Here is a 27,898-nt window from a genome sequence, read left to right on the forward strand (position 1 = left end):
AAGCTCAAGGCACATAAAATATAATCGCATAGTAAAACGGAGTCTCCTATAGAAAATAGTAAAATCATAGTTTGCTGTGTTGTATTTTTGTTTTGTTTGTTTTTTGGAATATATATATATATATATATATATATATATATATATAAGCTGTGGGCATATAGGTGGCTGGTGTAAGTCTCTATGTGGAGCTGTATGGTATATTAAATCTGAGCATTTTTGCTAGCAGAAAACAAGGCATAGGCACTAGGAAGTCTGTTTTTCCAGCCCCAAAAGGTAGTAAACAATGGTGTTGTTTGGACCAGACCATGCCATGAAAACCCAATCAGGGATAAGACACTCACCCACACAGCAGCTAACCTTATAACCATAAAATCATAGAATCATGGAGTTGGATGAGACCACAAGGGCCATCAAGTCCAACCCCCTGCCATGCAGGAAATCACAGTCAAAGTATGCCCAACAATATGCAAAGGAATCTTGTAGCACCCTGAGACCACCAAAGAAAAGAGATTAGCAGCATGAACCTTCATGGCCTTGAGCCCAATTCATCATATGTATGATAGATCCTGTTACAATAGGCTTCCCAGGCCAGGCAGCAGTTGAATGGCAAGCCCATCAGCAGGCATTCTTACTTAAAATTTAACAATCTAGACAAGGTAAGAGGTAATTGTGATTTTTGTGGCAGACCCCTCAGGGCTCTGTAGGATGTCTGAATGGGATTTGAAGCAACCCCTTAGTAGAGAAACTTGATTATATTGTTTTAAAACACTCATGGAGGAAGGGGAGTTTCTCCCCCCATGGAGAGGAGTCTGTCTGTTTTTGATAAGAATTTTTCTTAACCCCCTGTATTAGTGAGAACCATCTCATGGAAGAAACTGTGTTGTTGTTGTTTGTTTGTTTGTTTAGTTTCTTCCCTTTAACAGACATCTCTCCAACAAAGAAGGGAAGGCAAGGGGAGCCACCTCTTTTGAGGCTAGCTGACTGAGGTTCACTGTGTTTTATAACAGGAACATAATCCTTTTGCCACTAAAATGGAGTTTGGTTGGTCACCTTAATCCAATATATCTATCACCTCATATGAGATGTTTTTACCAAAGATCCTCAATGCATGTAAGCATTAGAGGTCTGCTGAGTGACCAGAGACCTTCTCCTTGCTTGAGTCACCCTGTTTATTAGCATTTAAATGAATCTGTATTGTTAAAGCTTATGCTCTTAATGAGAAGTGCTATGGCTGATAACAGTTTGCACAAAGGAGGTAGAACCATGTGCTCATCCTATGTCTTTGGCTGTTCCACCTAAGGCAAAAAAGGCTCTGGACCTAATGGAGACAGTGATGGAGGCCCATGAGGAGGCAAGAAAAGTCATCATGTGGCTTTTATGGCTAGCCCCTCCCTTGAAGAATTAGTTTCTAGGCATCGTCTCTGGCCTGGAAAAAGGAGAGGGGGGCAAGCAGAAACAGCACAGCTAAAACCTCATGGGCTAACAGTAATAAAATGAACACCAGAAAGGTTAACCAGTATCTCTTGTAAATCTGAGCCCACAGCCCTGTTGATGTGGGGGCTCTCCCCTCCTTTATTTGCCCCATCAAAGGAGGCTGCCTGGGCAGTGGCTTATTCCAAGCACTGAGGAAACTGCTCTTAAGTTAGCAGTGACTGAAGACCATTGCTAATCATGGGTAGATAGCTGCCTATGGCCTGTAGTGTAGCCCTGATACTCACAGGGCATTTTGTTTTATTTATGTTTAAAACAGCCCCAACTTCAGGCTGGGGTTTACAGCTTAGCCCTTTTAATTTCAGGCAGGCTCTATAGCAGGGGTAGGCAACCTGCGGCCCGCGGGCCGGATGCGGCCCGGCAAGGCCTTGGGACCGGCCCCAGCCCGGTCCTGCCACCGATTGCCGCCGGGCCTTTGGCCTCTCGCGCGCAGGGGCAAGGGGGGCAATTGTCTATAGAAGCCTCAGAAACATGCATTTATATTAACATTTTTTAAAAAATCAGCACATTTTTTCGCGTGTCCTCCATTTTTTAAAAAAAAGTGTCTTCCATTTGAAAATTTTGTCCTACATTTGTCCTGGTTTATTTATATATTTAATTTTTTTAAAAAAAATTATTTAATTATTTATTTTTTTTGGCTTCGGCCCCCCAGTTGTCTGAGGGACAGCAACCCGGCCCCCGGCTCAAAAATGTTGCCTACCCCTGCTCTATAGTAACCTGGCTGCATGATAGAAGCTGGCTTGGTCCTCAACTCCCTCCCACTTGCATAGGTAGCTGGGAAGGGCAGAGGGGCTGCTGTGGGCCATGGCTCTACATTTACCTGAGGTAAGTCTGCGTCCTGAGAAAGGATAATCTCAGATGGAAAGGAGAGGCCAAGCGCTCAAGCTTTTCTCTCAAGAGTGCCATGGTTTGGGGCAGCCAAACACAATTGGGGGTGAAGGGAACTCTCCACCCATGATATCCACAATTGGTTTCCCCCTTTTTTGTTGTTGTACTTTTTGAGGAGGGAACACAGGAGGATTTGTATCCATGTGCTATCTCAAAGAATCCCTGGGTTGGAAGAGATCCCAAGGGCCATCCAGTCCAACCCCATTCTGCCATGCAGGAATTCTCAATCAAAGCATTCCCGATAGATGGCCCTCCAGCCTCTGTTTAGAAGTGGGTGGCAGAGGCCATGCTCTCTCTGGGGTGGACATGAAGCCATATTGTGCTTTTTTGTGGGATGCTCTGTGGTAGCCTAAAAAGACCATTTTAGAGTTGGAAGCTTCAGCTCCTGCTGGGCCAAGTCTACTTCCTTTACAGCCATACGGCTGTACATATAGAGGAGGAATCCTCTGCCTCCTTTACACACCATCTCATTATAAGACTTCAAAAGGAATGTGAAGGAGCCCTGGCAACACCACCATGTCTTACCCAGTCTGCAAAAGGATTCCCCACACCTGTTAGGGTCTTGGGTGCCATTGGGGCCAGAGATGGGAAGGAAGGGGGAGACCAAGGGTTAATGCCCCCATCTGCCCTCCTGGCACAGTCCCAAACCTTATGCAAGGCATAGTGCCTGCAATGGCCATGGCAGAAGCCTCATGGCAATGCTTGCTCTGAGCGAGGGCATTAGATCTGGCCAAGGTTCTTTGGTGGCTAGAGAGAGAGGGCTCCTGGTACTCACCCTTCTCCTGTGTCTTCTGGCTGGCTTGCCTCTCTGACCTTGGCCATTTCAGGCTGGGCAGAGGTGATGCAGAGAAATCCTTTGCCATGGCTTTTGGCTGGCCTGTCCTCTGAACTCTGGCTGGGCAGAGATGCTGAGGAGGGAACTTTCCATGACTTCTGGCCAGTTTCCTCACTGATCCCTGGCCTTAAACAGGCTGGGCAGAGGTGATGTGGAGAAACAGAGACATGGAGGGGAAACCCCTCACCATCTCTTTGGAGGAGAGGGAGAGTCATTGGCAAAGCCAAGACCTTTCTCCAATCCTGGGAGCCCTTGCCATTTTAAGTCTTCTTCATGCTTCCAAGGCTGTAGTAAAGAAGCTGCAGAGCAACAGCAAACACCTCCCAATGGGTCTCCCTCTGAAGCCAGCTCCCTCTGTTGAGCTGGCAGACCCTGAGCTAGGGAAGCCTGGGTTAAGGATGGCCCTTCACCCATGCTCTCAGGGTCCTCTGCCATAGCCACCACCAAGGAAGGGGGGGAAGGCAGGAGAGAGGAGAAGAAGGGAAGGCCAAGAAAATCTCAAACCACTTTCGAGGAAAGGAAAAACTTCGCTGGCTCCAAGAGAACATCCTGCTAGGAGCTTAGGCAGGAACAAGACTGGGGCTCAGGGGGGCTAGCTCCTCAATATATAGGGGCCAGCCTTTTGTTTATTGTCCCTGCCTACAGGAGCAAATAGGAGGAGCTAAACCCAGATTACAGGAGGACAGGACCCTCTCTGCTGGGAAATGGTGAAGGGTCTGGAACCCATGCTCTATGAGGAATGACTCGGGGAGCTGGGTATGTTTAGCCTGGAGAAGAGACAGTTAAGGGGTGATATGATAAACCTGTTTAAACATTTGAAAGGATGTCATATTGAGGAGGGAGCAAGCTTGTTTTCTGCTGCTCCTGAGAACAAGACAGGGCAATGGAGGCAAGGTACAGGAAAAGAAATTCCACCTCAACATTAGGAGGAACTTCTTGACAGTAAGGGCTGTTCCACAGTGGAAGACACTCCCTCAATAGAGAGTGATGGAGTCTCCCTCTTTGGAGGTCTTTAAACGGAAGCTGGATGGTCATCTGTCTTTGGGGATGCATTGATTGAGAGTTCCTGCATGGCAGAAGAAGGGGGTTGGACTGGATGCCTTGGGATCACTTCTGACTCTAGGATTCTATGATTTATGATAGAAATCTTTTTTCAATTACTAATGAAAGTCTCATCTCTCCATATGCTACTAGACACAATTCAAAATGCTGGTTTTGACCTGTAAAACCCTATACAGCTTGGATCCAGGCTATTTGAAGGACCGTATTTCCCCGTATGAATAGAAGAATGGAAGGCCTGCTTATCAGATTTGCGGATGACACCAAATTAGGAGGAATAGCTGATAACCCTTTGGCATAAAACTATTATGTCTGATATATTAAAAGTATACTTTTATTCAGAATAAAATTACAAAGTGAACTTAAAAATGTTTTTCTTTTAAAACAAAATGGGGCTACAAGGCCCTAAACTGTAAGAAACCCCTGAGCTATAAGGAACCTCCTTGGTTTTGCCAGTCTGGGCAGCAGACAAAATCGAAATTAAAATTGCCTAAATCCAACAGTGGAAGAGATCAGCATTAGTAAAACAGGAGACTATTTTGCCTCCATTATTTTGCTCTCCACGGCGTCAAGCAGATAGAAAGCACTTACTGGCATGCAATGAACCGAAAGGAAGCCCTGAATAGGAATTGTCATGATCTGATACTTATGTACAAATGATTTTAGGGCTGTAAACACCTTTTCCTATACATTTCCCAAAGAAACTATTCCATAATACATTTCTGGAAATAAATGGTTTAAGAAAAAAACTGTTTTTATCCAGGCCTTTTCTAGGAAAGATACACAACAAACACAGCATGCAAAGGGATCTTTTTAGTACCATTTTTCAGGCTAAGGTCCAAAACACACTGCAGAAATTATCCAGTTTGAGACTGCTTTAATGCCCTGGTTCAGTGCTAGGGAAACCTGGGAATTGTTTGGAGACATAATTCCATAGCATTGAGCCAGGGCAGTTAAAGTGGAGTCAAACTGGATTATCTCTGCAGTGTGGATGCAATCCATGCCTATGAAAGCTTATGCTGCCAACTTCTTTCAGTTAGTTTCAAGGGTGGTACAAGTTCCCTTTGCACACAGATTACTTGTACTAACACAACTATGTCTTTGAATTCTACCACTATGGAAAACAAGAAACACAGGTACACACTGTTTAGGGTGAACTGTACATGAGAGTTGAAGTATCCAAGACGGTACATATATAAAACACTGAGCAGATGAGTTGGAATGTATGATATAGACTTGGCAATAAATCGACCTCATGTATAAGTCAAGGGCAGTTTGGCAGCCAAAATTATGGATTTTGATATGAACCATGGATAAATTGAGGGTAAAACTAGGGGCATGAAACAAAGGATGTAAAGGATGAAGCAAAGAAAATTATGCCAAAGAACGTGCAAAATCCCAGCAGGGATAACTACTTGCCCTAAAGGCTGGATGGATAAAGGGGGAAATATGGCAAATGGCGGCTGTGGGATGTGCTGAGGAGACAACCAGGAACAGATGGGGCTAAGAAAATGCACCACGTGAAAAGAGATCAAAAGGCACCACAACGAAAATGGTGACAACATCAGCAGTGAGGTCTGCTGGGGTTTGGTTCCAGGATCCCATGGAGATACCAAAATCAATGGAAGCTCAAGTACCATTGAATAGAATGGATATTAAAGCGGCATTCCTTGTATAAAACGGCAAAATCAAGCTTTGCTTTTTGTAATATTTTTTAAAGAGTATTTCCAATCTGGATGCTTGAACCCATGGATAAAGAATCTGTATAGATTTCAATGTGATAACTTTGCCTGATTTTAAGCCAGAAAAACTGACTGACAGAGGAGCTTATCCTATAGCGTTTTAATTCGTCTTCCCTCTATCTGGATTAAATCTTAATTCCAGCAGCATCCTGGGTCCATCCGCGTAATTTGCCACCCGAATGCATCCTGGGTCCATCCCTGCTTCCTGGACACAACAGAACTAACAATCCTGGACGAATACCACGCAGAGGAAAATGCTGGAGCCGAGGAGGTCACTTGCCATACACAGGAGGCAGACAGCTAGAGGAATGTCACAAAGAGAAGTAGGCCAAGAAAGGATTCTTCAGGGAGCTTGCAGCTAGAGAATCTATTCGAAGCGCTTTCCCTTATCAAGGAGGATGAAGAAGAGCAGCATGGACAGACTTCTGGGACGGAGCAGGGGAGCCTGAGAGTCCCACCCGAGGGAACAGTCGCTGCTAAGCCTCGGAGGAGGCGTGTGGTCGTAGTGGGGGACTCCTTGCTGAGGGGTACAGAAGCAGTGATTTGTAGGCCTGACAAGAGTCGCGAGAGGTGTGTTGTCTCCCAGGGGCAAAGATCCGTGATGTGACAGAGAGGCTGACAAGACTGGTCAAGCCTACTGACCAATACCCCTTCCTTTTGGTCCACGTGGGAACTAATGATACTGCAAGACACAGCATTCAGAACATCAAAAGGGATTACGAGGCGCTTGGTAGGAAGCTGAAAGGAATGGATGTACAGGTTGTCATCTCGTCTCTTCTGCCAGTTGAAGGGCATGGTCCAGGAAGGGAGAGGAAGATAGCAGATGTGAACAACTGGCTTCGCAGATGGTGCCGCCGAGAAGGATTTGGATTCTTCGATCATGGGCTGCGGTTCCATGAGGAGGGACTTCTTGCAACGGACGGGTTGCATCTCACGCCAGTTGGAAGAAATGTTTTTGCCAACAGTCTCAAGAACTTGATCAGGAGGGCTTTAAACTGAGTTCTGAGGAGAAGGGAGACAATATTAAGGAAGGCGAAAGGGATGGCGAAAATAGTCAAACCGACATAGAGGAAACAAGAAAAAAAGTGCAAGCATCCAACAGTGGGAGGCAAAAAAACTTGCACAAGCAACAAGTAAATGGGACCCGTGATCTGCGATGTCTCTACACTAATGCACAGAGCATGGGAAATAAGCAAGATGAACTTGAACGCCTAGTACAGGGGTAGGCAACCTTTTTGAGCCGGGGGTCGGGTTGCTGTCCCTCAAGACAACTGGGGGGCCGAAGCCAAAAAATAAATAATTAAATATTTTTTAAAAAGAAAAAATTAAATAAATAAATAAACCGAGACAAATGTGGGACAAAATTTTCAAATGGAGGACACTTTTTTTTAAAAAAAAAATGGAGGACACATAAAAATTTGCTGATTTAAAAAAAAATGTTAATAGAAATGCATGTTTTGGAGGCTTCTATAGACAATTGCCCCCCTTGCCTGCCACTTGCCCCCCCTGCCCGCCTCCTCCTGAGAGGTCAACGGCCCCACGTCCTCATGCGAGAGGCCAAAGGCTCTGGCGGCAATCAGCGGCAGGACTGGGCTGGGGCCGGTCCCAAGGTCTTGCTGGGACGCATCCGGCCCGCGGACCGCAGGTTGCCTACCCCTGTCCTAGTACAACAAAGCAAATATGATATAATAGGCATCACTGAAACCTGGTGGGATGAGTCTCATGATTGGAATGTGGAAATAGAGGGGTATAACATTTTTAAGAGAAATAGGCCAAACAGGAAAGGAGGAGGAAGCACTATATGTCAGAGATATTTACACCAGTGAAGAGATCCAGGACATCAATCATGGAAGCCAGGTGGAGAGCATCTGGATAAGAATCAAAGGGGAGGGAAACAACAAGGATGTTACGGTGGGAGTCTACTACAGACCCCCAAGTCAGACTGAGGAATTGGATGATATCTTTCTAGAACAGATGACCACACAGTCAGAAAAGAGAGATGTAGTAGTGATGGGCGACTTCAACTATCCTGATATTTGCTGGAAGTCAAACTCAGCAAAATCCTCAAGGTCTAGCAAATTCCTCACTTGCCTGGAAGACTATTTCATGGTCCAAAAGGTGGAAGAGGCAACAAGGGGGTCAGCTATTTTGGATCTGATCCTAACCAACAAGGATGACTTGGTTAATGGGGTGCAAGTGGTGGGATCCTTAGGTGGAAGTGACCATGTTCTCCTGGAGTTTGTAATACAGTGGAAAGGAGAAGCCAGGCAGAGTCAGACACGCATCCTAGACTTTAGGAGAGCGGATTTCAGTACTTAGAGAAGTATTGAGGGTGATCGCTGGTCAGAAATACTAAAAGGGAAGGGAGTTCGGGACGGATGGGAGTTTCTCAAAAGAGAGAAACTGAAGGCACAGATATAGGATGGGAGACACATGGTTGAATGAAAGTACATGTGAAAGGGATCTGGGAGTCCAAGTAGACCACAAATTGAACATGAGTCAACAGTGCGATGCAGCAGCTAAAAAGGTCAATGCAATTTTAGGCTGCATCAAAAGTATAGTGTCTAGATCAAGAGAAGTCATAGTGCCACTCTATTCTGCTTTGGTCAGGCCCCACCTGGAATAATATTGTGTCCAGTTCTGGGCGCCACAATTCAAAAAGGACATTGAGAAACTGGAGTGTGTCCAAAGGAGGGCGACTAAAATTGTGAAGGGCCTGGAAACCATGAAGCCTTATCAGGAGAGACTTATGGAGCTGGGGATGTTTAGTCTGGAGAAGGTTAAGAGGTGATATGATAGCCCTGTTTAAATATTTCAAGGGGTGTCATATTGAAGAGGGAGCAAGCTTGTTTTCTGCTGCTCCAGAGACTAGGACCCGGAGCAATGGATACAAGCTGCAAGAAAAGAGCTTCGACTACAACATTAGGAGGAACTTCCTGACAGTAAGGGCTGTTTGACAGTGGAAGACGCTCCTTCCTTGGAGTGTAGTGGAATATCCTTCCTTGGAGCTCTTTAAGCAGAGGCTGGATGGCCATCTGTTCATGGGGATGCTTTGATTGAGAGTTCCTGCATGGCAGAATGGGAGTGGACTGGATGGCCCTTGTGGTCTCTTCCAATTCTACAATTCTTTCACTACTACACCCAGAGAAGGGGACGGTTCCTTTTTATGATAAGAGTTAAGGTGCAGTATTTACATTGACCCCTGGATAATGCGACCTAGATAGTTTGCATCAATTTTTTGTGTAAACTTTCTAGACATATACATGAGTATATGGCAAAATCAACTTTGCTTTTTGGAAACACACACACACAGTATATAATATTTTCACGCTCTGGGTGCTTAGAATCATAGAATCTGTGGATAAAAAAAATCTGTGGATACAGAGATGTGAGTGTACCTTTATTGGGCCAAACAAAATGTGACCCAGTTTTGGGGGGGTTAATTTTTGGGGGTAAAATTTCTATACTTACACCTGAGTATACACATTATCATCCAAAATCCACAAGAGAGTGACACCTTTATTGGGCAACCAAATTGCACATTATACACATTGCAAGCTTTTGAAGCTCCCCTGGTTTCTTCACCTGACAAAAGTGTTCAAAATGAGGCAAGATGTTGTAGTTGTAGTCCTTAGTTCAGATGGCATGGCGGGGTATTCATGCAGGCGGGACCCTCATCCTTCTGGTCATGTGGGTGCTGGGAGATTCAGTCCAGGAAACAAACTTTAACCTCCATTTGCAAGACAAAAAGCTACTGCCTGAGATCCTAAGCTTACAACGTGTACAATGTGCATTTTGGTTGGCCCAACAATGGTATCATGGTCTTGTGGATTTTGGATGATACCATACTTTGTTATATGGCCAACATGGCTATCCCTGATTATGAGTTTATACAGCAAGTCTGAGGAGAGTCACTCATGCTTTTTGGAATGCTTTGAGAAAACCTGTGAATGAAGTCCCTGCCACATTCAGCACATTGGAAAAGAAGTCCACCCATGCATCCTTTCTGCATATGAAGGGCTATGGGAGGGTATTCTGAAATGGTTTGCCTTCTAGTTTCAAATGGGGGTTCTTCTTATTCTCTGCCCTAGAGGGCTGCTTCTCTCCCAAGTGGACAGGCCACCAAACATTAAGGCAATTTGTGGAAGATGTTCTCTTGCCACACTTTGTACGTAGACTATTTCCTTAGCCATCTTGCGCCTGAAGCCCAGGGGCGATGCGGATCTTTTGTATCCTGCAGAGACAGTCCTCAGATGGAAGCCCACCACTCCCCTTACATTTGGGGCAGGAGCAAACCCCGCCCTCCACTTTGTGGTGCTTGAGGTGTGAAAGCGCTCCGCTCTTGAAGTTGAAGATCTTCCCACAAAAAAGGCACTTGTATCTCACTCCCGCATGAAAGGCCTGATGGTCAGGCATGTATGACAGGGTAAGGCTTCTGCCACACTTGTCACATGGATGAAGAGTCTTCTCTTTGTCCATGCTGCGATTGGCAGCTGGGACAAGGTTCTTCTGATAATCTTCCTCTTTATATGATGCTTCCCCCTGGTGGGTCCGGCGGTGGCTCCAAAGACTACTTTTATACACGCCTTTCCCCGTGCCGTGGCATTTCAGGTGAATAGCCAGCTGCCACTTATAAACAAATGCCTTCTCACAGTTGTGGCACTTGTGAAGCTTCTTTGTTGCACAAGTTTTCGGGGGGTCACCATAACTGCCTGCTGAGGGAACACTTGGGTTGGGCTTGGCACTGTCTTGCTGCTTGCCTCCTTTCTGATGACGCCTGTGGGACATGGACTTGCCAGGATCTGGGCAAGAGCGCTGAGTAGATGTTTGCGAGGGATGCTGAGAATGCAAGAGGTCACTGTTTCCTTGTCCAGTTTGAACCTTCAGGTTCTGAGGGGCGTCATTTGCTCCCCACTTCAGCTGTTTCCCCATAAGGCAGTATCTGTAATGCATTCCCAAATTCACTTCTAATTGGAACTGTGACCCACAGTGAACACATGAAAAGGGTTTTCCCTCTTTGCCATAAAATTTCCGGGGCAGCTGCTTGTGATCTTCTGAGCCAACCTTGTTCCCATCAGTCTGGGATGCGAAATGCAGCTGAAGGGAAGGCTCACAGATACAGTTCTGGCCACATGCAACATGCTCATGCATCACTTCTTCTAAATGGCGCTCCTCATGCATCGCGACATCGCCCTGGGACATGAAAACAACCCCACATTCAGCACACAGCCAGGGCTCTGCCACCTCATGGCTTTTTTTGTGCTGGAGGAGGTCGAAGTATCTACGGAAGCCTTGTCTGCAGTCCCTGCACCAGTGCACCAGGGCTTGGTAGTTTTCACGATGCGCACTCAGCCGATTCTCCTGAAAACGGTGTTTGTCTTTCCTTCTAAAACCCTGAAAGTGGGTCCTCCGATGCACCTTCAAACGTGAGGAGGTAAAAAAGCAGGTCTTGCACTCAGGGCAAGGAAAGGACTCTTTCCTTGCTTTGGTCTCCTGGTGTATTTGAAGCAGGATTTTCAACCGGAACGTCTTGCCACATTCTTCACATTCATGCTGTTTGGGTGGTATGGATAATCTTTGGCGATGGCTTCTCCGGATTCCATTATGTGGGGCTGGGTCTGCCTTGGATCGATCACAGATCACTTGAGGAGATCCTGCCGGTTTGATACTTTCTTTGTGGCACATCTGTGCATGTCTCTGGTTTGCTGGAATAAACAGACAATATGAATTTATTAGTGAACTAAAAGGAAGGGCACAAAGATGACAACCCAATAGGAAGTTGTGAAAGCCCAAGTCCCACAGGCTCATGCTTATTAAACCCCTATTCCAGGAACCTGGATATCTGCTAGGCATGGCGTCAAATAGGCACATAGTTGGCCCTCTACATTTGCAGCTTTGATTTTTGCGGCTTTGATTATTCATGGATTTGATTAATATGTACTCTTTAGGGATCTCTCGGTCATTGAGAGCAACTCTATGGTCAACTTCCATCAGAAGCTGACCATAGAGTCATGCTGGAGAACCTAGAGATGCCTAGAGAGAACACTTTTCTAGGCATTTGTAGGGCCCTCCAGCACAATCCTATGGCAGGGACTGACTATAGAGTTGTGCTCAAGGATCAAGAGATTCCTAAAGAGATGGTCTCTCAGGTAAGATAAATGTGTTTTTTTAATTTGTAGTTTTCCCATTTTACAGGGGTCTGTACTTCCACAGGTCTAACCGAAAGGGAAAGAGTTAAAGTATTACGTAAACCACCTGCTATCAAACCAGAGGTGACCAGAGTATCTGCCTTTTATCAGCTGTGTATCTGCACAATCCTATTACAAAAGTACAAAGTGTCACGACCACATGACATAAACAGCTATATATTCTTACAAATCAGAGGAAAGGCTAGCAGTGGGTTTGTTTCTTTTTTAAGGCACTTACAATACTTTACCAAGTGCTTCCTGATGTATTTCTTCAGAACCTTCCTTGCTGTGGCACCCTGATGACAAAATATCCTCTCTTCAGAGGCTCAACTCTTGTCACACAAGCATCATTCCAGAGCCAAGTCAAAGTCATGCTTCATTATTAAAGCCCCCAGGTCCTAACCAATTTTATCTAATTTGTACATGTGCTACGGTCAGCGCTATTTTAAATTATTTTAAATTGTCTGGTTTTATTATGTGCTTTGTTGTTTGTTGTGTGCCTTCAAGTCGTTTCAGACTTATGGCAACCCTAAGGTGACTGTATCATGGGGTTTTCTTGGCAAGATTTGTTCAGAGGATTGCCATTGTCTTCCCTTGAGGCTGAGAGAGTGTGACTTGCTCATGGTCACCCAGTGGGTTTCATGGCCAAGCTGGGAATTGAACCCTGTTCCCCAGAGTCAAAGGTCAACACTCAAACCACTGCATCACGCTGGGTCTTCAAGTGCCACGTGGTTTAATATATTTCTAGTTCTTAAAAATAATTGTTATTGTTATTCGTTGTACTAAATTGGATATAAGGTGGGATATAAATATTTTAATAACAATTAAAATGTGTGTGTGTGTGTATACATCTATTCCTGTCGATAGGGAGGGTCAGGTTCGCAGTCTTCTTCCCTTCCATATACCCAGCACCTTTTCCAGGACTCTCCCTCCTAACTTTTTATTACAACTGGTATTCAAGAAACATTAAAATAAAACATATTCAGGTTAAATGTCCATACAGATAAACACTATTAAAAGCTCTTTTCTAGTAAACAATCAGTTCACCAAAATCTGTCTGAATAAAGGAGCCTTCACCTGCCACCATGGAAGTACCAAGTGTAACCTCTCTAGGAAGAGAGTTCCAGAGGTTGGGAGCAGGGGGCATCTACACTGTAGAAAAACGCAGTTTGACACCAGTTTAAGTGCTTTAGCTCCATCCCATAGAATCCTGAGATTTGTAGTTTCGCAAGGTCTTTAGCCTTCTCTGCCTTGCCAAACTACAAACCACAGGATCCTATAGAATTGAGCTGTGGTAGTTAAAGTGGTGTCAAACTGAATTATTTCTACAGTGTAGATGCAGAGGGGAAAGGAGGCCCCCCTGCTTCATTTGCAACCAGACACTCTTGTGAAGGTGGCAAAACTGGGGAAAGAGATCTCAGATCACAAATTTCAGGCTAACGTGTTCCTCCAAAAGACTACTTTTACTCACATGAACAAAGAAATCCAGAAGACGTACTAGCTTTGGAAGGCTGAGCTTCGTTGCCATTTTGACGTTCATGCCGTTCAATCCATGCGAGGACATCTGCTTTGGTGACTGGATGTCCTGCTCACAAGGAAAGAGACACGCAGAGAAGACATTAGGTGAGCAACAAAGCAAACACTGTGATGCCAAGAAAGGCTTAGAAGATATTGATGTGCTGCAGTTGTTTCAATGATTGCCATTCCGCATGCCTTCTCCAGTTCTTCTAGAGAAGAACCATGTAAGTAACTGTTAAGTGGATTTGTAATTGGCTGACTGACCGAAAGCAAACGGTGCTCAAGAATGGCTCCTCTTCATCCTGGAGAGAAGTGACCAGTGGGGTGTCCAGTGGGGCTCTGTCCTGGGGCCAGTTTGCTATTCAACATCTTTATCAATGACTTGGATAAAAGAATAGAAGACATGCTTGTCAAATTTGCAGATGACACCAAATAAGGAGGAACTATCCCAGAGGACAGGATCAAAATTCAAAATGACCTGAATAGACTAGAAAGTTGGGCCAAAGCTAACAAAATGAATTTCAACATGGAGAAATGTAAGATACTGTACTTAGGCAGAACAAAATGAAATGCACAGATATAGGATTATGGGGGACACCTGGCGTAAGGAGACTTCTACGTGTGAAAGGGATCAAGGAGTCCTAGTAGAGTGCAAGGTGAACACGAGTCAACAGTGCAATGCGGCAGCTAAAAAGGCCAATGCGATTTTAGGCTACATCAACAGAAGTCTAGTGTCTAGATCAAGGGAAGTAATAGTGCCAATCCATTCTGCTTTGGTCAGGCCTCACTTGGAATAATCCTGTGTCCAGTTCTGGGCATAACAATTCAAAAAGGATGTTGGGAAACTGGAGCGTGTCCAAGGGAGGGCCACCAAAATGGTGAAGGGTCTGGAAACCATGAAGCCCTATGTCCAAACTGTGGCCCTCCAGGTGTCTTGGACTTCAGCTCCCAGAATCCCAGACCATTAGCCAAGATGGCTGAGGCTTCTGGGAGCTGAAGTCCAAAACACCTGGAGGGCCAGAATTTGGACATCACTGCCCTATGAGGAAAGACTTAGGGGATGGGGATGTTTAACCTGGAGAAGAGAAGGTTAAGAGGTGATATGAGAGCCCTGTTTAAATATTTGGAGGGATGTCACATTGAGGAGGGAGCGAGCTTGTTTTCTGCTGCTCCAGAGACTAGGATCTGAAGCAAGAGATGAAACAGTGGGACCATCTGAGGAAAGCGGCTTGACGTTTCCTATTTGCAGGCATCAAGACCCTTTCGAAGGCTTTCTTTCTCAGCCATTGGACCTTCCTTACCCGCAAGGACCAAGGCTTCATAGTTATCCTTCAGCACCGTCCAGTACAGATCCTTCTGCCACTTTTCCAGTGTCTTCCATTCGTCTCTGAGGAAATAAACGACCACATCCTCAAACCTCACCGGCGCCTGAAATAGGAAACACCGCACTTTAAAAATGATTTCCAAACATGTGTTCAGAGGACTTCAATGAAAGCACATGGGCAAGTCACCTCCTCTCAGCCTCAAGGACAGCAATGGCAAAGGCCAAGAAAGCCCCATGACAGGTTGGCCTTAGGGTCACCAGAGTCAGAAATGACTTGAAGCGGAATACATCATTTCCAAACATTCAATGAGAGAACTTAAAAACACATGGATTTTAAGACAACGGTCCAAAACAGGCTGCAGAAATCATCCAGTTTGAGACCACTTTAACTGCCCTGGCTCAGTGCTAGGGAATTCTGGGAACTGTAGTTTTGTAGACCTTTAGCCGTCCTTGTCAGTGAGCTCTGGTGCCAAAACAAACTCCAATTCCCAGGATTCCCTAGCACTGAGCCAGGGCAGTTAAAGTGGTCTCAAACTGGATGATTTCTGCAGTGTGTTTTGGATAGGCTGTGTCTGCACTGGAGAAATAATACAGTTTGAGACCACTTTAACTGCCTTGGCTCAAGGAGTTAAGGAATTCCATCATGGAATTATGGGAACTGTAGTTTGTTTTGGCACCTGAGTACTCTGACAAAGAAGACTAAAGGTCTCACAAAACTACAGTTCCCAGAATTCCTTAGCATTGAGCCAGGGCAGTTAAAGTGGAGTCACACTGGATTTAATTCTGCAATGCAGATGCAGCCTACACGCCCAGAGTCACTCTCCCAGCCACCTTGGCTGTGTTTTGGTGGGGATCTTGGCAGTTGTTATCCTGAGAAGAGATTCACCTCTTCCTGGCTCAAAGCTATGGAATTCTGGGAACTGGAGTTTATTGTGGGGCCCAGAGCAGAGCTTTAATTCTTGCTGGTTCAAGGCTATGGAATTCTGGGAATTGGAGTTTGTTGTGTAGGCCAATCCTTGCTGTTGCTTTGCCCTTTTTGATGTTATTGTTCTTTTTAAACGATTTTTAAAAATTAAATATGTTTAAAAATGATATTTCCCCCCTAAAAAGAGACCCCCCCACGCCCTTTAAAAAAAATCCCCTCAGAAACGTCTTTTTCCCGTTCCCTCAGAGACCCGAGGAGGAGCATTCATTCCTGAGGAGAATTTTGCGCGGGAAAAACGAAACGGCCGCCATTTACCTCAGAGACGGCTTTTCCAGCGGCGCCAGCGTCGGCCATGATTGGCGATCGTCGGCCTGGCCTTGGTCGCCTCGCGAGGGGCGGGACTCTGGGCTTCCCTTTTGGGCTCCTAGCCCGGCAGGGAGGGGACAGGAAACCTCGAGGCTTCTTCTAGGCCTCCTTTGCGGGGCCTTGTTTTTGGGGGATCCGTTCCCACGTTACCTCAGACACGTATCTTCTTTTTGCGTGTTTAAACGTTTCCTGAGGGGAGACGTTATACGTCATACGTTTAAATGCTAGTACTGTAGTGGTGTATTTTAAGAATTTATTTATAATATTAATAAAGGATTTGGGGGGGAAAAAGAGTTTCTAGCCCAGAACCATGATAATGGAAGCCGCACTGAGGGATCCCCCTTTCTATTATTATTATTATTATTATTATTATTATTATTAAACTTTATTTATAAAGCGCTGTAAATTTGCACATCCTGAACCGAAACAAAAATTAAAAACCCGCCTAAGAAAACAAGATAACGACATTAAAACATGTCTTTCTAGTCTTGTGAAACGGTTTCATCTGTTTTTCGGGTCCAAAACACACTGTAGAAACCATCCAGTTTGAGACTTCTTTCACTGCTGGGGAATCCTGGGAATTGTAGTTTATTGTGGCACCAATGTCTCCAACAAGACTACAGTTCCCAGAATTCCCTAGCATTGAGCCAGGGCAGTTAAAGCGGTCTCAGACTGGATCATTTATGCAGTGTGTTTTGGGGTCATAAGGCTCTTGTGTGCATTTCAGAAATAATGCAGATCGATGCCACTTTAACTGCCAATCTTATGGGATTCTGGGATTTGTAGTTTGTTAGCTCTGATGCCACAACAAACTACAAATCCAGAACGCCATAGGATGCAGCCATGGCAGTTAAATCAGCGCCAATCCGTATTATTTCTGCTAAATGCATCAGAAGACTACAGTTCCCAGAATTCCATAGCATTGAGCCGTGGTGGTTAAAGCGCTGTCAAACCACATTGTTTCTGCAGTGCAGATGCAGGCTTTAGGGATGTATCTGCGTTGTATGAAAAAATGCGTATTGACACCGCTTTAACTAGAATCCTAGGACCAACTCGATGATTCTATGAACTGACAAGGCTGCATCCTGTGGGATTCTGGGATTTGTAGTTTATTGTGGCACTAGAGCTCTCTGATTGAAACAGTGCAGAAAACTACAAATCCCAGGATTCAATTTTAAGGAAAAGGTGGGTAAGAGTAATAAGACACAACATTTTGTTTTGTTTTAAACCGAAACTTTAATCTGCTCGAATCACTTTATGAAAAACCTCCTTTTGAGGCGGCTCTTCCAATCAGAGGAATCACAAACCACGCCCACCGACCAAGGAAAGCGCCCTCACTTCCGGAAAGCGGCTCGGCCTCCTTCCGCCCCTCGACACGTGACCCGACCCTGTTATGCCCCCACCACGTGATCCCGCGCACCGTCGCGTGAGGTGAGAAATATGCCTCGCAGAGGCTCTCCCTTTGCAAAGAAAAGTAGTCCCTGAGGAGAAGGGCTGGATCTGGAGCGTGTTGGAGGCGCAGCTTTTTCCCCCCCGCTCCGTCTCTTCGGATCAGGCAGCGCCGAGGGCAGCCCACGGATGGAGAAGGACCCGCAGGAGGGGCGGAAGAGGAAAGCGCACGCGCTAGCTTGTGTGCTGCGCATGCGCACTTACCTCTTTCGCTCTGAGTTGCGCCAATGGGGGCGGAAGGCGGGGCTTGTGCCAATAAGCGGAATGAAGGCTTTTAGGGAGACGCCTCTTTTCCACGCATGCGCTGAAAGGCCCTTCACAAAACAATGGCTTTCCGCGACCTGCGCATGCGTAGAGCATATATCCCTTTACTTGTAGAAGGAGGGCAGTAACTGCCTTGTTTTCCCAAATTAAAACTTCGCATAAAGCCTTGTGCGAAAAGAAGAACAAAATAAAGGCAAAACCTGAATTGGATTAATGATAGAGGACGGAAATAAGCAAAAAAGTATTCCTTTTATATGAGTAAACTCTTTATCCATCTTAGGAGCTGTATCTGCACTGCAGAAATAATCCAGTTTGACATCGTTTTAACTGCTACAAGCTCAATGCCATGGGATTCTGGTATTTGTGGGTTTCTTGTGGCACCAGAGCTTTGTGACAAAACTACGATTCCCAAAATTCCTTATAATTGAGCCAAGGCGGTTAATGTGGTGTCAAACTGGGTTATTTCTGCAGTGTGGATGCAGCCAGAGTCCTGAGAGCAGCACGTCTTGGTGGCTGCCAAAAATACACAGAACGTAGCCCCAAAATACACAGAAATACCCACCTCATCTGTTTGTACCCAGAATCCCACACTATCCCTCAAATACTTGTTTTCCTTTGCAGTCCTTCTCAAAATGGCGACAAATGAGAGAGACTTTAGAGCAGTGGTCCCTAAACTGCCCTTTGAGGGTTTTTTGGACTTCAGCTCCCAGGATCCCAGACTATTGGCCAACGTTGCTGAGGCTTCTGGGAGTTGAAGTCCAAAATCTCTTAAGGCACAATTTGGGGACCATTGCTTTTAGAGGAAAACAGTATTTGGGCTTGTTCTTGCTCTGTTTGTGAGAGGTTCAGCCCAGAGGGATAGCTGTTTTTTATTTACCTGTATCTTTATATCTTTCCTTTCTTCCAATAGCTCCCAATAGAAGGCTTGAGGCAGCTAATTTAATAATAATAATAATAATAATAAATGTCATTTATATCCCGCCTTTCGATGACTCATTGGCCGGTGCTTCCCTCTCACAGTTGCCCACTCCTGGTTTGGAGGAAAGGAGGGAAAAAGATGGATTTTTAAAATGGAAACAGAAGCCAGGGGATAAAGCGATAAGGCATGAAAGTGTGCACAACTGTAATGTAATTCCCCTGAGAGTGGAGTAATGTTGATACACTGCGGTCTTTCCATATTCACTGGGGTTAAGAGTGAAGGACCCCGCCATGAAGGTGGGAAAAGACACAAAAATAAAACAAAAAACCAAACAAGCTTCATTTATATACCGCTTCATACTGCCTAAGCAGTGGCTAAGCGGTTTACAACTGTAAGCTAATTGCCCCCAGCAATCTGGGGACTCATTTTAGCGACTTCCTCAGAAGGATGCAAGCCTGAGTCGAGCTTGAGCGCTTTTGCTGGTCTTGAACGCGCAACCTTGTGGTTTTGAGGGAGTGGCTGCAGTACAGGCATTGAACCACTGCGCCACCAGGGCTCTTCACGTGCCTTTTTACCTGTGAGAACACCTCTCTAGGAATCTCCAGGTCCTTCAGTACAACTCTATGGTCAACATCTGCCAGAAATTGACCACAGAATCACACTGGAGGACCTACACATGCCTAGAGAGGTGGTTTCTCTAGGTATTTTTAAGTTCTCCAGCACAGCTCTATGGTCAACGTCTGGCAGAGTTGCGCTGGAGGACTTTGAAATTCCTAAAGAGAACATATTAATCAAACCCACAAATAATCAAATCCACAAAAGTCAGATTCACAAATGTAGAAGGCTAGCTGCCCTATGTTTCTCCCATGCTCTAGAGTCCAGGGTTCGATTCTCAGTTTGGGCACAAAACCCACTGGGTCAATTTGGGCAAGGCACACTTTTTCAGAGGATGGCATTTCAGAGGTGGCACCTGAACAAATATTGACCAAAAGCCCCATGATAAGTTCGCCTGAGGATCGCCATAGGTCAGAAATGACTTGAAGGCACAAAGCAACCATATATATATATATATATATATATATATACACATACATATATATATATACACACACACAGTGCCAGCATTGTATAGTGGTTTGAGCATTGGATCCAACTCCATAGATCAGGTTTAAATTCCCCGCTCAGCCATGGAAACCCACTGTGTGATTAGCACACTCTCAGCCTCAGAAAAACCTGTGATAGGATTAGGGTTGCCATGAATTAGAAACCACTTGAAGGCGCACAACAACAACAACAGAATATTATTATTATTATAAATAATAATAATAAAATTTTATTTATGTTTCCCCGCTTCTCCCGGTTGGATCGAAGCGGGGTTACAGACTAAGTAAAAACACAGTATATGCACTAAAATTCTCTAACATTAAAATATCCAACATGTAATTATCAATTAACTATTAACAATTAACAATACAATCAGTAAATAGCACAGCGTCTCATTCAAGGGGGTAGTCGGTTGGTATATTATATCATATCAGGATACGCTTGGCGAAAAAGCTCGGTTTTAAGCGCTTTCCTAAATACCTCCAGTGAGGTCTCCGAGTGGATGTCCTCAGGGAGGCTGCGCCATGATCTCGGAGCCCTTTTAGAGAGGGCTCTTTGGGAGGTGGAAACATATTTGGAATTTCCAATCAGTTCTTGTCCGATGTTCTAAGAGTATACTGTATTATTATGTTATATGATAATATAAATGTACCATAAAGATGAGAGCCAGTGTAGGACAGTGGGGGACCAGGGTTTACTTTATTTATTTACCAAATTTGTATCCTGCCTTTCTCCCAAAAAGGGTTTCGGGTTACACTCTCTCAGCCTCCGAAGAAGCCAACGCAAACCTCCTCTGATGAAGTTTTGCCCTTCAGACCCTTCAATAGGTTCATCTTATAAGTTTATCACACTGGGGCTAATTTCAGCATGAAAGAGAGATTAAAGCGCATTTAAAGCATTCCGCAAATAAAGCTAAAATGGCGAGGAATTGCACGAATGATTATCACCCGCAATTGCGCAAATAAAGTGATATTGGAAATGCATTGTCGCTGAAATCCTGAAAGTAAAAAGATGCGCATTAATGCATCTTTGTGACCACTTTAATGGCGGGTTTTGTGCGACGCTGTGTGAAATTGTTTCACTTAATTACACAATTTCCCCAGGATATTCACAGGATAAACTCCCATTTCTTCCGTGTGATAAACTCCTCAGGGACACCGTAAGTCGGAATTAACTTGAAGACATGCAACAACATCATTACTATGATTACTACAATATACAATGCCGTATGGTATAATATTATACTAATTTAATTGAAATTAAACATTATTTTATCCGCTTGTATTCATTTACAGTATTTTGCACATGTATGCATTCATTCCAGGGTGAGAAGAGAAGCCAAGAGGAACAAGAGGTGTTTCCCCTCAAACTCTTCCAAGTTTGTGAAAGACCACCGCCGGAAAAGTCCTCTGTGTTTGCGTGAACATGATTCGAATCATTAACTGACTTGCAGGAACTGACTCTCGCGCTGCCTGTCCTTTTGGCCAAGGCTTGAGGCTTTGAGTAAAAAGGTAAATCCTGTCCCTTGCTTTACTGCTTTCTACATAGAATCATAGTCTTGGCCGTGGAGCACCTATAATGATAGGATGCAGCACATTTTTGGGTCACCTGTCCAAAGAAAGACAAGAAGTCGTAAGCACCAGAACAGCCCAGGTCCAAAAGCAGTGTTCACTCCTCCTTGCCCCAATTCTGCTTGTTTGGAAGCAGAGCTCTGGATGGTGTCATAGTAGCCAGATGACCAGATGCCTTTCTTTTCCAAGACATGCCCTATAGATTTTGTGGGTTTTTTGGACTATGTGGCCATGTTCTAGAAGAGTTCATGCCTGACGTTTCGCCTGCAGCTGTGGCTGGCATCTTCAGAGCAAGGCATTCTCTGAAGATGCCAAAGCCACAGATGCTGACAAAACGTCAGGAATTAACTCTTCTAGAACATGGCCACATAGTCCGAAAAGCCCACAAAAATCTATGGATGCCAGCCATGAAAGCCTTCGACTTCACATGCCCTACAATTCAGCCTTCTGCACAGGAGGACATCCGAAATGTTCTCCATTGTGAGGATGGCAAAGAAGCATGGATTTATATTTATATAGGTGCTTTTAGCTCTTATAGTCAGCCTTCTATGTTCATGGATTTTTTAAAATGCATTTAAAAATATATATATATTCTAAAAATCAAATAATACAATCCGCAGAAGTCAAATCCGCAAATGTGGAGAACCGACTGCCCTACATTTCTCCCATCTAAGACGGAGGGAAGTTTTTAAACATGATACATTCCCCAGATCGGAATCTCCCTGACCAAGTGTTTGCTAATATTTAATACATGGAGCCAGAGTAGCCTAATGGTTTGCGCGTTACGGACTACAACTCTGGAGACCAGGGTTCGATTCCCAGTTTGGCCACAAAAACCACTGGGTCACCTTGGGCAAGTCTCAGAGGATGGCAATGGTGGCACCTGGACAAATATTGCCATAAGTCAGAAATGACTTGAAGGCACAAAGTGTGTGTGTGTGTGTGTGTGTGTGTGTGTGTAGTGCCAGCATGGTGTAGTGGTTTGACCACTGGATTATGACTCTGTAGATCAGGGTTTTTTTAAAACTGATTTTGCCATTTTATATAAAGGACACAATTTTACTGTACCACTGTTTTTAATGGGACTTGAGCATCCAAGGATTTTGGTGTCCATGGTGTGTGTGTGTGTGTCCTGGAACAAAGCCCCACCAGTCTATTTTGTAATGTTCAACATTTTTCTTGAATGCCTTATATTTTGCAATCCCTCGTCCTCCTTTGCAGTTAGGACATCTGGTCACCCTTGTCACAGGGCAACCCCTTAAACGAAATGCTTGGGACCAGAAGTGTTTGAGATTTCGGAGTTATTCAGATTTTGAAATATCCGCATATATATATATATATATATATATATATAAAATGAGATATTGTGGACATGGAACCCAAGTCTAAAAATGAAATCCATGTAAGTTTCATATCCAGCTTAGGCACATAGCCAGAAGACTGTTTTACACAATTTAAAAAAATACTTTTGTGCATGAAACTAAGTTTGTGTACATTGAAACATTAGAAGCAAAGGTGTCATTTATCTCAGCCACCCATGTGGGCAATTTTGAATTTTGAAATGTTTCTGGTTACAGAATTCTGGAAAAGGGAGACTCAACCTGCAGTTTTAGGAAGCCCACCAAAGGTAGCGCAGAGTCCTTCCACTTAGTTGCAGCCCCATTTTGAGAGACCAAAATGGCACAAAATTGGAGAAACCAGCAAGCCCTATGAAGAGTGGCATAAAGAGCTGGGCATGCTTAGCCTGGGGAAGAGGAGGTTAAGGGAGACAAGGATAGCCCTGTTTAAATATTTGAAGGGATGTCATATTGAGGAGGGAGCAAGCTTGTTTTCTGCTGCTCCAGAGAAAAAGACACAATGGAGCAATGAATGCAAACTACAGAAAAAAGGGTTTCCACCTAAACCTTAGGAAGAACTTCATGACGGTGACAGCAGTTAAACAGTGGGGTATTCTGCCTTGGAATGCAATGGAGTCTCCTGCTTTGGTGGCCATCTGTCCCAAGGAGGACTTTGATAGTGTCTTCCTGCATGGCAGAATGGGGTTGGCTCTTGGGAGCTCTTGCCAATGCTTTGATTCTGGTGTTTGCAGTTCTATGAGTCTGGTGTTATTACAATATAATAACAGAATAAGGAGTAACAAATATATTTTCTACTCCTACTCCTGTAAAAACCTCTTACTCCTTACCCCATCTTCTTTGTAGTCACATCCAGCCACGTCAACCTTCTCCGGATCCCCCTTGCAGACTGTCTCTCTGAGCGTGAGGGAAAACGACTGGATTTTCTTGGAGGTAGCATTCTGTGGAGACATCAAGCAGAAGGTAGCAATTCTGGTAAGGGCCTGGCACTGGATCAGGACCCCCATCTGTGGTTCCCAGATCTCAGGATCTGGCCCCTCTTCTTCTCCAATCATTAGGGCAATGGTTCCCAAACTGTGGGCCTCCAAAGGTTTTGGACTTCAGCTCCCAGAAGCCCCAACCAGCTTGGCCAACAGTCAGGAATTCTGGGAGTTGAAGTCCAGCACAGCTGGAGGACCAGAGTTTAGGGACCACTGCATTAGGGGAAGGAGGAGAATTCTAAGGGGGCAGCATCTCCATAAAACTATCATCTATCTGCTGGTCTCTCCATCCATCCTAGGCTGTAGCCTGTAAGGTGAATATAAGAATGGTGTAAGATGAATATCTATCTATCTATCCACCACCGCTAACAGACATACAGTGGGCCCTTGGTAATTAGTGGGGTTTGGTTCCAGGACCCCCCTTGGATACCAAAATCCGTGGATGTTCAAGCCCCATTGTATACAATGGCGTAGTAATATAGTGCCTCATAGCAAAATCAAGATTTGCTTTCTGGAATTTTGACCTTTTTTGAGTATTTTCAAGCCATGGCTGCTTGAATCGGTGGCTAAGGAATGCATGGATAAGGAGGGTCTCCCTTCCTTCCTTTTCCTTGGAAAACCTCAGCCTGTTATTGGTTAACAAACAAGAAAATATTTCTCAGGTTGGCGGATGGCCATCTCTTGAGAGTGCTTTAATTGTGGATTCCTACATGGCAATGGCAAGAAAACCCCAGGATAGATTCGCATTAGGGTCAACATAAATTGGAAATGACCTGAAGGCACACACCAGCCACAAACATGACAGTGGGTTGGAATAGACCAGTGCTTCCCAAAATCTGGCCTTCCAGGTGTTTCCGACTTTGGCGCCCAGAATCCTAAGCCATTGGCCAAGAAGGCTGAAGTCCAAATCCTTTGGAAGACCAGATTTTGGGAATCGCTGGACTAGATTGCATCTGAAGAGTATCTTCCAACTCAGTGATTCCATGGTCCTGTTTCAAACTATTCTGAGCAGATTTTATTATATCTCACCCTGAGATCATCAGATATAAGGAGCTGAGTGAGCAGATGTCCTCCTTTTCTAGGAAGTGTTCTACATTTATGCCTTCTGTCCTGGAGAAATCCACAACGGCCTCCATTTTAAGAAGCACGAATTTACATTTATAGGAGTGTTTTTCAGCTTTTCTTTGGTGATGCCCTACATTTTCCTTGAACATCCTAAATTGTGTGGTGCCTTATCTTTCTTTGCGATTACGACAACCTGATAAGGGGAGATAGAAATATTATCATGAACCTTGGCGATGGCAATGACAAAGCAAATTGGAGAATTAAGAAAGAGAGTTATATAAAAAAGAGTTATATATTATAGAAAAGAGAGTTAAATAAGAATAGCAGGAAAATAGAATGGTGCCGAGGAAATCTTGATGATGATTATTTTGACTGGAAAAATAAAGGCATATAATGCTTACTTTGTGGCAAAAGGATTTATTGCAAAGTAAACTGAGGAAGTAACAGGTAAAACATTAATATTGTATTATAGAAGACAATATAAATGTTATAACAGAGTGAAATGGTAATTGTAGACTGTAGTAGTTTAGTGACAGATTGTTGTAGTAAAATGTGAGATTTATAGTTTTGTATTTTATGTATGATAATAAATTTTTTTTAAAAAGAAGAAATCTTCTAATGAACCCATCAATCAATGAATCAGTCAATCATGTTGTGAGACCGCCGTCCTGACGCTACTCACCCAATTTGGCTGGGTCTCAGCAAACACCAGCCGGTAGAGGAACTCACTGCGGGACTTCATGTTGTATTGTTGGACCACGAAATCGCGCACTTTGTCGTAGTCTAGCGGGGGGGTCTCTCGTAAGGAAGCGGCCAGGACTGTCCCCAGGAACAGGACTCCTACCCGGCCTCTCACCATCTTGCGTTCTCCAGGACGGCCGTGTCTTGAACTGTCTGGAGAAGGTGCCATGGTGGCTACCTCTTTTATGTCCTACTAGCCCTTCCCTCTTTTGGAATTGGTTTGGACTTCCTTTCCCCTCCTGGGAGTCTTTGGGGGCTGCCTGTCTTCTGAAATCTAACATAATCCATTTTGTCTGTCTTGCAAAGCAATCCAGGAAAGAGGGTGAGGCCGGCCCTTTTGTTAGGAACGGTTAGGACAACAAGGCCCCCTTTGTCTCCTTCTTGTCATCCATCAGCCATGCTGCAGCCTCATTTTGGTACCAAAAGAGGAAGATGGACATCTCAAGAATGGGAACAAGGTGTCAGGAACAGAGTGGCCTGGCCTTTCATTCAACCCGGATCAGATCAGATAATGGGGTTGTTCTCACTAGGTGAAACCCCGCGTTCTGAATCGAATCCAAGGAGTGGCGTTCCTATTAGGATCCGATTTAAACCTAGAACGGTTCTAGAGCAACCCGCAATCGTCTCCACTACAAATCAAATTGTAGAGCGGAATAAAATTTTGATTCGAGTTTTCCTCATTTAACACGTGTTAAAAAAACACTAGGGTCTGACCTACGTTTTTCCATTGATTCGATTTAGGAACCGGAGCATTTAAATAGGAACGACAGCCTTTGAAAGCGTTAGATGAATGGGAGGAGCGGAGTGCGATGGGGCTGTCCTTGGGGGAGTTGCCCTTTCTGTCCCCATCTGTCTGGCTGTCACCATTTTTGCTTCCCTCACCCCTTTGTCCGCTGTGGTCTTTCAATAAGAGATAAGGATTATTTTTATTTTTTAAGCGCCTGAAGTCCCGGCTGCTCAAGCGCCTGCATCTGCCAAAGGAGTACAAGGCTTCCCCCGGTGGATTGCAACCTCCCCTCTGTGTGGGGAGAGCCCATTTCTAACGGAGGAGAGGCAGGAAGGGAAGGCTCCTCTCAAAGAGGCATTCCCTGCCCGCTTGGGCACTGATCTCGCCCAGGCAGGGAAGGGAAGGCTCCTCGCGAGGAGGCATCTGATCTCGCCCAGGCAGGGAAGGGAAGGCTCCTCGCGAGGAGGCATCTGATCTCGCCCAGGCAGGGAAGGGAAGGCTCCTCGCGAGGAGGCATCTGATCTCGCCCAGGCAGGGAAGGGAAGGCTCCTCGCGAGGAGGCATCTGATCTCGCCCAGGCAGGGAAGGGAAGGCTCCTCGCGAGGAGGCATCTGATCTCGCCCAGGCAGGGAAGGGAAGGCTCCTCGCGAGGAGGCATCTGATCTCGCCCAGGCAGGGAAGGGAAGGCTCCTCGCGAGGAGGCATCTGATCTCGCCCAGGCAGGGAAGGGAAGGCTCCTCGCGAGGAGGCATCTGATCTCGCCCAGGCAGGGAAGGGAAGGCTCCTCGCGAGGAGGCATCTGATCTCGCCCAGGCAGGGAAGGGAAGGCTCCTCGCGAGGAGGCATCTGATCTCGCCCAGGCAGGGAAGGGAAGGCTCCTCGCGAGGAGGCATCTGATCTCGCCCAGGCAGGGAAGGGCTCTGATCAATGGGGGGGGGGGGTAGAGCCTTTCTCCCTCCATTTCTCAAATGGAATCTGCCTTCTCCTCCAACCCTGGAAAGAGAATCTTTGGGACGAGTGCTCCCTCCCTGCTTTTCCAGCAGCCTCCTTCATTGATCTCTGGGCTCTCTGAAGGGATTCTCCCTGGCTGTCTTGGGAGACAGGATGCTGCCCTACAAAACCTATCCCATAGTTCCTCTGGAAAGAGCTTCGCTTTTTGCCAGAAGCCTCTCCCATTGATCTCTGTGCTCTCTGAAGGGATTCTCCATGGCTGTCAATGAAATGGAAACGATGCCAAAAGATAAATCGCTTCCAAATATTCCGGATTAACGTTACGTCATTCTGATGTACTATTGATTGACAGCTCCAAATAAGGTATGGAGGAGAAGAATCGCTTTATTTAAACACCGATTTCATGCCAAGTAGGAACGCTTGCAGGTAAAAACTT

General features: G+C 45.1%; 1 protein-coding gene across 2 annotated transcripts; it reads right to left on the reverse strand.

Annotated features, from left to right (window-relative positions):
- Positions 1-8,118: 8,118 nt before the first annotated feature.
- Positions 8,119-25,985, reverse strand: LOC149310189 (zinc finger protein 786-like). 2 transcript variants are annotated; one of them, XM_089533910.1, is made up of 5 exons: positions 25,726-25,985; positions 23,829-23,939; positions 15,023-15,149; positions 13,675-13,788; positions 8,119-11,720 (listed from the first exon to the last, which is right to left on the reverse strand). In XM_089533910.1, exons 1-5 carry the CDS (start codon positions 25,951-25,953, stop codon positions 10,201-10,203), a joined length of 2,100 nt encoding a protein of 699 aa, XP_089390036.1. In that variant the 5' UTR covers positions 25,954-25,985; the 3' UTR covers positions 8,119-10,200. The 2 variants fall into 2 exon arrangements, with proteins under 2 accessions (XP_089390036.1, XP_089390037.1); XM_089533911.1 differs by lacking the exons at positions 23,829-23,939; positions 25,726-25,985 and adding an exon at positions 16,286-16,538.
- Between the last annotated feature and the right edge of the window lie 1,913 nt (positions 25,986-27,898).

The sequence above is a fragment of the Sceloporus occidentalis genome, unplaced genomic scaffold (genome assembly GCF_023333645.1).
Source record: "Sceloporus occidentalis isolate IW3139 unplaced genomic scaffold, rSceOcc1.0.p SCAF_7, whole genome shotgun sequence".
In the NCBI taxonomy this organism is placed as follows: domain Eukaryota; kingdom Metazoa; phylum Chordata; class Lepidosauria; order Squamata; family Phrynosomatidae; genus Sceloporus; species Sceloporus occidentalis.

Bases quoted from the DNA above. Each gene is read 5' to 3' on its own strand.
- LOC149310189 (XM_089533910.1), bottom strand. From the start codon at position 25,953: ATGGCACCTTCTCCAGACAGTTCAAGACACGGCCGTCCTGGAGAACGC. The intron at 13,789-15,022 runs GTAAGGAAGGTC...CCTTGTGAGCAG, and splicing joins TGAAGCCTTGGTCCTTGCGG to GACATCCAGTCACCAAAGCA. The intron at 11,721-13,674 runs GTGAGTAAAAGT...TGTTTATTCCAG, and splicing joins TTCTGGATTTCTTTGTTCAT to CAAACCAGAGACATGCACAG.